This window comes from Coffea eugenioides, unplaced genomic scaffold (assembly GCF_003713205.1).
Source record: "Coffea eugenioides isolate CCC68of unplaced genomic scaffold, Ceug_1.0 ScVebR1_2770;HRSCAF=3859, whole genome shotgun sequence".
Lineage (NCBI taxonomy): Eukaryota > Viridiplantae > Streptophyta > Magnoliopsida > Gentianales > Rubiaceae > Coffea > Coffea eugenioides.
In genome coordinates, this window is record NW_020863286.1 from 36,171 (window position 1) to 48,444 (window position 12,274).

General features: G+C 35.4%; 1 protein-coding gene across 1 annotated transcript; it reads right to left on the reverse strand.

The window, feature by feature from the left end:
* Positions 1–1,653: 1,653 nt before the first annotated feature.
* On the reverse strand, positions 1,654–2,085 carry LOC113757143. Its single transcript, XM_027300553.1, has one exon. It carries the CDS (start codon positions 2,083–2,085, stop codon positions 1,654–1,656), a length of 432 nt encoding a protein of 143 aa, XP_027156354.1.
* Positions 2,086–12,274: the final 10,189 nt, after the last annotated feature.

The window sequence follows — 12,274 nt, forward strand, 5'->3', positions numbered from 1 at the left end:
GAGCCATAAACAACACCAATTCACAACCCCAATAGGGTTTTATAAACATATACAAGCATGAAAGCAAACCAGAAATTAAGAAAGGGCTTTAACCTAAGCCTTGATAAGAGAACCGGATTTGACCTCATAATGCGGTAATAGCACAACTCTCACTACAAATGTCGGATGGGGGTGTAAGACCCACCATTTCGAAGCCAAGAAACAGAGCTACAACAATGTAGAAGGCCTCTCAGTCCAAATCCTAGCACAACTAGGTCAAATGTGCCAAATACTATACCAGAATTCCCAAAACAGGTTTGCAAAACACACAAAACTGTAATACGTCAATCTCAGCCTACACAGGTCCAAATGCCGAAATTCCAAAGGCATAAGTTAGCTAAGACATCCAGTTACATTTCATCAGAAGACACCAGCTTCAAAATCCAAACCAATGCCAGTCAAAATAGACAATTACTATCGCAGTTCGCACATTCTGTTCACCCAGAACAGTAACAGTAAAAACGGCATAACTCACTCTACACTACTCCAAATGCCCTGAAATTTTGCAGGCACTTCAAACTCATCAATACCTACAACTTTCATGTTTTGAGCAAAGTCTAATTCGGCCTCTAGCTATGACCTAAAATTTCGGACAGAATAGGGGTTCATGAACCCTAACTTCTCACATTTCATTCCAAATCCAAAATTGATTGCATTTAACAACAATTCACACCCACTAGAGTCAAAGCCCCTTATTACAAACCATCATACTAGTCCACAACATCAAAATCATATGAAACCAGAAAATTCCTCATAAAATGGAAAATTTCACTAAATCAAGCCAAACCAAGAAATAAATCATATAATCCATCACTTTAGCCACTTCTAAGCCAAACATAAGCATCATTAGATGTAGTAGGGTGTTCAAGCATCACTTACCAAGCAATCAAGAGAGATAGGGAGTGTGGACACCTTAGCTCTTCAAATCAACTTCACTAATACACTCAAGAGCACCAAAGGAAGGAATTTCATGGAGTAGATTCTAGTTTAAGGACTTGAGTTGGGTGATTTGAGCTTGTTGGAAGCTTAAACTTGGAAGAGTTTTTCTTTCTTCTTTGATGAGAGGTTCGGCCAACACAAGGGAAGAAAATGGTGAATTTTGTGAATTTTTGGAGATATTTAACCAATTTGGTCAAAGGTCAAAATAGTGAATAGTAACTCTTAAAGTCAAACCAATGGAAAATTGACACTTGGCACTCTAATAAATGCATTCCTATCCTTTCTTTTCTCTCTCACATCAATCAAATCTCACTCTCTACTTATCTCGTAACATCCGATAAATTTTTCACAGTATCCGAAACTTAACCGTATTGGCCGAATTTTCCCGAACTTTTCGCACTCGTGGGTCTCACGTCCAATATATATTCTTAATTTTCTAAAAACTATCCAATACGAGAAAACTCATCTTAAAACTATAATTACTCATAAAATTCACCAGGAAAATATTCCTAAGCCAGAAAATGCAGAAAACATGCAATTAAGGGGAAATAAACCCTAGGAAAAATATTAGGGTTTTACGGGTTCTCACACTCCATACCTGCTTCCCTAACATGCTTTATTGAAGGCTTCGAGGTCCTTGAATCCTAGTCCTCCTTCATTTCTCTTCAGTGTCATTCATTCCCAAGAAATCCAGTGCATTTTGTTCCTGCCATTTGTTTCTTCCCACCAGAAGTTGGCCATCAAAGCACTAATTTCTTTGCAAAGTTTTCTTGGCAGCTTAAAACATGACATGACGTACGTTGGCATGGCCATTGCAACTGCCTTCAACATTACCTCTTTCCCTGCTGAGCTGAGAAATTTGTTTTTCCAGTTCTGAAGTCTTCTTTTTATGTTTTCTCTTACGAAGCCAAAGATCCGATCCTTAGTTCTTGAAATCACCATTGGAAGTCCCAAGTATTTCCCTTGCTTTGCTTCAACCATCCCTCCCAGTGCTTGGCATACTTCTGCCCTTTGCTCATAGTGCATGTTTCTACTAAAAAAGACTGCTGATTTGTCCAGATTGATCAGTTGTCCTGAGGCAGCTTCATAGATTTTAAGGAATTTCATGATTTCAGTAGCCTATTGCTTGTTAGCTTTGCTAAAGATGAGGGAATCATCTGTAAAAAAGAGATGAGTAATAATAGGTCCTTGCCTGCTGATTTTCAGTCCTTTGATCCTTTTACTTTCTTCAGCTTTCCTCAGCAAATTGGAGAATCCTTCTGAGCATATTGAGAATAAATAAGGAGACAAGGGATCTCCCTGTCGTGTTCCCCTTTCTAGTGTCACAAAACCTTTGATTTTTCCATTGCAGTTGAATGAATAAGTTACAGTTTTCAAGCAGCTAGTGATCCAGTTAATACATGCAGAACAAAAACCTATTTTTTCCATTATAGCCTGCAAAAAATGCCACTACACCCTATCATAAGCTTTTGCCATGTATCCATCTTTCCCTTATCTTTTGTTTTTGAGGTAGTGCATGTATTCATGTGCTACAATCACATTGTCTAAAATCTGTCTATCTGGGATGAAAGTTGGTTGAGTTTTGCTTATGCATTTGTCCAGAACAGATTTCAAACGATTTGCTAGAATTTTAGAGATAATTTTGTAAAGCACACAGCAAAGAGTGATAGGCCTATAGTTTTTCAAACTGGTTGGGTGCAAGATTTTAGGGATAAGGGAGATGACAGTATGGTTTACAGATTTAAGCATGAATCTTGAGTTAAAGAAAGCTTTGATTGCTGGGATAATGTCACTCTTAATGGTGCTCCAGTAACTCTAAAAGAATAGTGTAGACATCCCATCTTGTCCTAGGGCTTCAGGATTCATAGAGAATAGTGCTTCATGAATTTCATTCTCCTCCACTACTTTAGTCAGCTTATCATTCATCTCCTGAGTTATGGAGTGTGGAATACCATCTAGAATTTTTGATATATCACTCCTCCCCCCACTGTTAACAACTCCTTAAAGAAATCTGAAATCTCAGTCACAACCTCATCCTCATTTTCTGTCCACGAACCATTTTCTCTCTGCAAATTTCTGATTCTATTGCTCACTCTCCTTCCGTTGACATAGGTGTGGAAATACTTAGTATTCTTATCACCCTTTCTTAGCCAACTGATTCTAGCTTTTTGACTCCAGAAATTTTCTTCCTTCCTGTAAGCAGCTTTCAACTGACCTTTAATGTCAGCTAGAATGGCTTTCCTGTTCTCAGAGACTGAGTCCCTAACTCTCTCTAGTTCCTTTTTTAGATCAGTTATTCTACTCCTAGAGTTAGCCTGGAAAGTGTTCCTCCACTTCAGAAGTTCAATTCCGCAGTTTTTTATTTTCTTCGTGATGTTGAACATTCTTGATCCTTGTTCCTCCTTATGCCAGGCTTTCTCCACCACCTGTTGAACCCCTTCCCTTTGGAGCCATCTCTTATCAAAATAAAACCTCTTTTTTTCCTTTCTTTCCAGGGTCTGTATCTAGCAAAAGCATATAGTGATCAGAAGCAAAAGTGTCAATGTGCTGACATCTTGCCTTCTCAAAATCTTGGAACCATTTAAAACTGCATAGACATCCGTCCAACCTTTGTCTAACCTCTCCTTCATTATCCCAATGATTGCTCCATGTCCAAGGTTGTCCTTCAAAACCAATATCTATTAAGCTATTCTGATCTATGAATTCTTTAAAGTCCTTAAAACTTCTCTCCTCCCTTACTACTCCTTCCCACTTTTCTTCATTAGACAGAATATCATTAAAGTCCCCAACTATCATGTGTCTAGTTCCCTACAGCCTTTTTCTATTACTTAGCACCCTCCATTGTTCCTTTCTGATCATAGGATCACAACTAGCATAAACACCAACAAACCACCAGACAACCTGAGAGTCAGGGTCTTCTATCTTAGCTTCTATCGTGAAGGCAATTTGTATACACCTCCAAAATATGTGTTTCCTTAGTCCAAAACAAAGCCATGCCACTGCTTTATTCATAGCTTCAACTGCCACATTACTGTCACATCTTAGCCCTCTAGCAATTCTATCTATCACTTGTTTCCTATTCTTAGTCTCACTTAAGAAGATCAGGCTTGGAGAGGAGAGGTTGTTCACCTCCTTCAGATGGGGAACTGTCAAGGGGCTCCCTACTCCTTGACAGTTCCACACCAGGACTCTCATCTCCCTTTGGGGGTCTTTTTAAGGAAGGACCCCACCTCCTCTCCCTTCAACTCAGCAGAATATATCTCATCCATTGGTTTGGACTTTTTTCACTGTACTATCTCATGGTTAGCTTCCTCCATCTCTTCATCCCTGATCAGGACCTTTCTCTTGCCAACGTTCAATTGGCTTGCTCCATTACCATTTAAATCCCTCAACGGTCTTCTGGTTCTGGTTGGGGACTTCAATCTTCTAAACGTCCTCTTGGCCTGCTTATCAATAGCCTCCAGAACCTTCCCAGTTCTTTGGGATTCATAGTGGATCATTAGCACCCCTGGAATCTCCTCATTGACCCCATGTTCTTGATTTTTATTTTGCAACTTTACCTCTCTATCCTCCTCCATCTCTTCCACTGCAATTAGGGTCTGATTTTTTTCCTCAACCTGGATCACTAGAGGGAGGTCAAGTCTCCCCTTTTCAAGGTTCATGAGGCCCTCACTGCAGCCTTGGGTATCTTCTTTGTTATCCATTACATTTGATAGGGCTTCCATATCCTGCACTGTCCTCAGATCCTCCCTATCCTCCCTCAAGTCCTGATTGTTGTTTCCTTCCTTACCAGTGGACATAAGAGACTCCAAAAGACTTTTATTCAGTTGAGTCCTATTTCTCTCTTGCTCAACCAGTTCTCCTTTCTAAAAAGTCCAGTATCTTTTGTCACTTGACACTTCAGTCCTAGTTGGTTTATTCTGAGGTGAGCTTCTGTTATTTCCAGCTCTCAACCAAGGACCATACTGGTTTTCTACAGTACTTCCCCCTAAGACTCTTTTCTCTTTACAGGACCTCTCACTGTGCCCTACTATCCTACTGCTATAGCAAAAGTCAGGGCACCTTTCGTACTTAAAGGATACCCACTTAAGGGATCCTGCAATTTTAACCACAGTTCCTCTAAGAAGAGGTTTAGACAAGTCTACTAGAGCTAAAATTTTCAAATGCCTGCGCTCTGTACCTCCATTCTAAGGGATTAACACCTCTCTAACTTCTTTAAACATTACCCCAATCTTTTTTCCTACCTCTTTAGAAAGCCAGTGTACTAGCAAATTCCAGAGTTGCACCCAAAGGGGTGCGGTCACAAAAGCTCTATAGTCCTCTTCTATTCCTTCTGTCCACCTGTTCAGTACTAACATTTGATTATCTATCACCCAAGGACCACCATCAACAATTCTTTCCTTGACATCAGAACTAGGGATGTTGAACTGAAACACATTAGATCCTAGCTCCATTACTGTCATATTCCTAGGATATCCCCATGCAGCAGTCACAAAAATTTTAACCCCTGTAAAGTTAGCCACTTTCTCTCCAATAACTCTTCCTATAAGACTACCATCACATGCTCTAACTCCATTATGTAGATCTTCCAGTTCTGGCGTGGTTCCTAAGAGCTCATTCCCCTCCAGTGAAAACTTTTGTAGAAGCTCCGACAGGTCTCCCTCCATAGATAGTATAAGACACTTCTGGACAGTATTTCCACTTCACACCCAGGAGGAACACAAGTTGTAACAGGGTAGGAACAGGAAATTTTAAACGACAAAACAAATAAGACCGTTTGGTGCACTGATGAAGCTACTGACTGAAAAAGAAAATGAAGAAAGGAAGATGCAGAAAGGTACTCTGGTCGCAATTTACCTCTAAAGAAAAGACAAAGGAATGAAAAACACACAGAACCTCGTGATACCTGGCGTATGCTTACCATAGGTTTAAAACTTCTGACGCTTGAGCTGCTGCCCTTCATGCATCACTTAACGCGTGGTGATGTTGCATTCATTAGCCATAACTTCCAGACAGGATTGATAATGGAGATGGCTTAGAGGTCTCTGTTCAGAAAAGTGCGGGAGTGTAGGAATTTGAAAAAGTTTGATTTTGCTAACTTTCCCATCAAAGAGGAGAAGAGCTCTACCAGGAACTTAAACGGTTGTTCTGTACCGCAATAAAGGAAACATAAAAAGTACTACATATTTTATTGTAATGATAAGAAACATTATACTTATATGATACCACTCTACGTCCAAAGAAGCTTTTACCACATTTTTGTAGATAAATAACCCTCACCATTTCTAGAGTTGTTTCGCAGGATTCATGAAAATCATGAGATATGGCACTAAACCTATGTATACCATACTAAGAAAACTTAAAGTTTCAAAATCTTCTACCTAATGTAAAGTGTGTAAACACATTTTATCCATTCAAAGCCTAAAAGAAAGGCTGATAAACAACATTTTTTTTCTGGGCAAACAGATAAATAGTTACATTAGCATTTATTTGATTCAAGATGAGTTTATGTAGAGGTGAGAATATGTCCCAAGCCCCCAATGGGTTACCCATGCCCAAAGGGACTTTAGGTGGGATGGGTATTCTAATTTTGATGTTGCATTTGAAAATGGGACTAATCCCATTTATATGCATTAATTAATGAAAATTTTTGGGAAATTCTTGAGTACCCGTTGGAGCCCAAATATCTCACCAAAAATGTACCCTATCAATTATTGCATATGTTTTAATGACCCAAGTGAACCATTTTTATTCTTCCAGTTAGATCCTTCAGTTTTCCTTGTAATTATGCTTAAAACCCTATATAGTTTCCTGAATTCTTTTGTCCCTGAAGAAGGCCTAAACGGGGCTGGTGGGGGCTCTTTTAGGCTTATAAATGGTTTTGAACTCCTTTTCTAGTAGAATACTAATCAAAATGAATATTGGGAGTAATATGGAAGTTATTAATCTGTAATCTTATTAGAATATACTTTGTCCAATCTTTGGTAGTTTTGGTTCATAGTTCCAAATGCCATTTTTTTATATTCATAAATATAAGTCCTTTTAAATTTATATAGGACTTATTTTTTCCTCAACTAAAATTTAACAACATTGGAAATCAAAGATTAAAAAATATATATACATAGAAAATAAATAAAAGAAAATTTGAGGGAAAAAGAATTCAGAAAAATATAAATTCACAATAAGACTAAAAGAAAATTAATGAATTTAAAATATTAAAATTATATAAAAATTTAAGATAAAACGAATACAAAAAATAGACTTGGATATTGAGCGGGATCAATTTAAACCCATCCCCAAGTGATCCCGCTCAAATTAGTTCTAAAACACATATGAGTAAAGTTGAGTCCAAACCCATATTGCTCGATCCCAACTCAAAACCAAGCAAATCCCAGCCATTCCGCCTATTTTGTCACCTCTAAGTTTACGTATTATAGCACGCACCAAAACAAGAAGTAAATTACTTGACGAAAAGAATCATCTAAAATTAAGCTTGCCTTAGCCATATGATTTAGGGAACATCCGCTATAGATGAGCCAACAAAGGATTCTGTGCTAGACTTTAAAAGTACGATTCTTGGTTTCATTTGTAAATCAATTAAACATAAATACAGGAAAAACGACTTCAAAGTATTTTACATGCACAGATTGCTATGTTTCATGGGTGCTTTGTTCACGAAGGTTTCTCTTTTTCCTGAAGACATCGTAGAACATAACATGGTAAGTTAATTTAATTTTCATTAGCATCGAGAAGGGGATAGGCTTTTCGTTCGTTTGGTGGGGTAAGATGAAGTTGAAAGCTTTATAGCCATTTATTTCTCTTCTTTTTTGTGCATTCTTTTGAAATATTGCGTGTTAGTATCAGGAAGAGAGCTGTTGAGTTCTTGATAACAGTGTTGATTTCTTATGCTTTTAATATATATAGTCGTCATTGTGATTACGTCACAAAAAATAAAAATTTTAAAGAGCTGACGGATGGATCATTATAAATCAAGTTTTTGGCCTATATAGCAAAAGATATAGAATCAATAGCACTGGAATGATCTGACTGACACCTTTATCTCATTCCTGTTCACTCCATATTATTGCTTGTTTACTTTCACTAAATATTTTGAAATTTTGGCAATAGTTCCTCTACATGTACTTCTTGAATAAGCAATCTCTGTACGATATTTGTAGTTTTGTATGTATAGGAGCGATTGGAAAGATAACAAAACCTAAATTTTGCATCACAAAACCCAAAAAAAAAAAACCATGGAAGTTACTTTGCCTTGAACTTAACTAAAGTGGTTCAGATAACATTCGAGAAGAAGAAGTGTTTTACCATAAAGAAATTGCTCAATTAAGGAATTCCATGTTTCATGAGGGACTATCCTAACTTGTTCACTGTGCTGTTCTGGTTTTATTTGGCAAAGTTGTTCCTCTTGTTGTTGTTGTTGCTACTGCTGCTGTTGTTATTGTTCTTCTCCTTCTTCTTTCTTTTCACTTCCATAGTTATATTTTCACGTATTTTGCACATCACATGGAATTACATTTGGGATTCATAATGCAATTCAAATCTAATATTTGCCAAACTTGATTTTTCAACAACTAGTTTGTGGGAGTTTCATGTAACAACCTCTGTCATAGAAGTCTAGGTAAATTGAAATATGATATGGCAAAGATTAAGCCTAATGGTCACATCTCATGACATCAAACAGACAGTTGATTAGTTTTACAAAACTACGTCACATTCATTTTCACCTTTCATCTCATGCAGTTTCACACTATTAAGCCAATATTTCTTCATAGAAAAAGTCAGTATTTGCTATATATTTTTCACACATGTCATGAATTTATTCATATACATGAGCACCTAGAACGAAAATGCTATAATTCTTTTTCATCTTATGATGATGGTATATATTTTTATGTATGAATGTTCAAATTAGTGCCTAACATGCACAATTCTTCATCTATGGTATGCACGCTCACATTCATTTTTCCCACTGCATTTTGACACTTTTTTTCAAGTAAACTCTTTCACAAAGAATGTAATGGTTTCCCAAATTAAACAAATTCTTTATATAGGTCCTCTTGGTTTTCCTTAATTCAGGTTATTTTTTATGTTGCTTTGTAATTATGTACCATCCTATTCATCTTCCCTTTAGTTTTCCTTTCAGGTGATATTCTTCATGTTTCATATATATTATCATCTTCACAAACCAAAAAATGAAAGAGTAGGACCTAAAAAAGTGCATAATTAGTCAAATATTAGATAAATAAATAGATTGCCAAAACACTATTAAGTATTAACAAAATAATTTACTAAACAATGTTAAGATTCATGAACTAGAAGTTTAAGAATTTTTTTTTGACAATAACATCTCCTATTGTTGTTATTCTTCTCAATCAAAACTAGTACAAAACCGAAGGCCAGAGATGAGTTAACTTGTTCACTGTTCTTGTCCTGTTCCACATAGAAGTTCTTCCTCTCTTTCCTTATTTTTTATTTCACTTCCATAGTTATTTTTTCACTTATTTTGCACGCCACGTGGCATTACATTTAAGAACTCTAAAAAATTTTGCTCTCATAAGACGCAACGATTTTCACATGTCTAATATTATTCTTATCTATTTCTTCAAGTCAAGAATTAAAACCTGAAATCGATGTCAAAAGCAATAGTGAGTTTTGACTCATTGGTGGACAAGCTTTGTATACAATTTAAGTCTTCGTTTTCCGACTTTTCCCTTGCATCGCCGAAATTCCTATTAGATCTACTTATAAAACGATAACTCTTTGTTTTAAGCTAGCTACATGGTTTTTTCTTTTCTAACCATTTTTTAAATTAGATTTTAAACTGAATGAATGTTGGCTGATATGATCATTTTTTGTTCTCTGTGTGCTGATTCAAAAACTAGTAATTACAAACCCTAAATTTTATTCCAATAGAGTTTTCTTTAGATTTTGTCAATCTTTCATTTCATTCATTGATATATTTTATCACTTATGCAATTTCTACTTTCTTGCGATCAGTCAGGAAACAAAAGATTGATCTCCTATTAGATCTAGTCACTATAACCACAAATACCAATTCTTCCTTTCATGCTTGTTTGTTGAAGGTTTATTTTTTATGTAACTTATTTATTTTTGCAAAAGTATGGTTTTCCTGCACTATAACAATCGATAATGTTTACTAGACATAAAAGTCATCATACTTTAATTTTCATGTATATAGTGTTTATTTTCAAGCATATACACCAAAATGGTAGATATTTTCTACATCCTTATTTTTGGCAATCTTTAGACAGTGAAGCTTTTAAGATAGACTCTAACATAACCATAATTTAAAGGACAAAGACTTTTTCATCACATATGTGAGTTTTCGTAAGTTTGTTGATCTCTACCATTTTACTTATTAAACAGAGCGAGAAGTTGCATTATAGTAAATTTTGTTCAATTGGAATAAAGAGGTCAAAAAAGTTTGATCACACCTAAATTCCATCTAACATATGATGTATATACATATACTAACAATTACTATTTTCCCTAATTAATGCTTTTGCATTTATACACTTTTCCTAATATATCTTATATTTCTAAAAATTTAATATTTAAAGTACATTTTAACGAGTGCTCATAGAGCACCGTTAGAAAAATCCTTTAAATGAAATTTAAGTATATATCAAACAAAATTCATGTGTATAACAAAGTAATATAGGTGTAATTTAGTAACATGTGTTCAGTTTTGAGTCGTCACTTACACGCATTCCCTAAGTGTAGTTACAAACTAGTTCCGCATCTTGCAAAGTTACTTGGGAACGTTTTCCTCAAGATTCCAGCAAGCAAATTAAACTATGGCCGACAAAAATACTCAAAACCCAATAATCGACCCAACCCATAAGAGGTTGGCTTGGGTCAGTTGGACAATGAGTTAGTTTTGGGGTTGGTTGAAAGAAACTCAAATAATTTTTCGACAATTTGAGTTTTTAAGTTGGGTGCCCACTAACCCAAGTTGCTTAGGTAACATTTGATTCCTGTTTCCACTTGTTATCTCCTATGCCAGAATATGCCACTCCCCAAGTAGTTGGCTTGAATTAACTTAAAAGTAATAGGACAATTTACACTTTACCCCTCTGTGGTATAGCTAAATTTCACATAACCCCCCTATAGTTTTAAAAGTTATATATAATTCCCTCATAGTTTGGATTAAAGTATCAAAATGACGGAAATGATCATCCATAACGGAATCTATGTAAATATCCAAAATTAGCCTTGTTTAAAAACTAAAGTGACTAAAATATATAAATATAATATGCATGACACTCTAACCCCGTATGGTTTTATATTTTATCATATAACCTGCTTATGGTTTAGTACTTTACCATATAATCCCCTTATGATTTTTAATATATATACACATAACCCCTATGTGGTTAATAAATAATTTTCAATTTTACATAGGGGTGTTTTGACATTTTAATTGACTCTGTTATGAATTGCAATTCTGTTACTTTAATACTTTAACTCAAATCATGAGGGGATTGTGTATAGTTTTTGAAATCATAAGGGAGTTATGTAAAACATACTAAATCATAGGGGACAAAATGTAATTTGCCCAAACTAATATTTTAACCAAATGCTGGTGTTACTGGTGTACTGATCCTACTGCTGCAAACATATAAAATGTTTACAAGATAAAAATTCCATAAAATTAAAGTATCTATACGCAGGAATCCTTACCAAGCAAAATGGTGATTGCAACAGGAAATGTCCGTAAATCCTTTTTTTTTATTCAGGATTCAACCCCTCTGATTCACATATTTTGTTATGTCAATAGTTTGACGTTTTGTTTTTCATTGGTCCCTAACCACTACCCAAAAAAGAAAAAAGAGGAAAACAAATAAAGATCAAGCAAACTAATCAATAAAACAGTATTTCATAAGAAAAAAAATCTATCGAGGTGATATAAATAGAATTTTTGAAGGATTTTTTTCCTTTGAAAATCAAGTGTTTATGGAAGAATATCTTCGAATGAGCTTATTACATGTGTGAGGATTAAGAACATCAAGTGTGTTTGTATGTGTGAAAGTATTTTAGTGTGTGAAAATGTATTTGTGTATGTAAAAAAATCATTTTATGTGTGTAAACGTGTATAAGAGTCAAGAGATTATTATATATCAAAATGCATAAAATTATATCTCAAATTATATTTGGGTTAATGAGTTTAAGATGACTCAATACAACCCAACTCAAAATCAAGACGGGTTGGGTATAATCCATTTAAATAAAAACCCAACATCAACCTGTCCAAAAC

Excerpts from the sequence above, each read along its gene's own strand:
- LOC113757143 (XM_027300553.1), bottom strand. The coding sequence starts at position 2,085 with ATGAAATTCCTTAAAATCTATGAAGCTGCCTCAGGACAACTGATCAAT.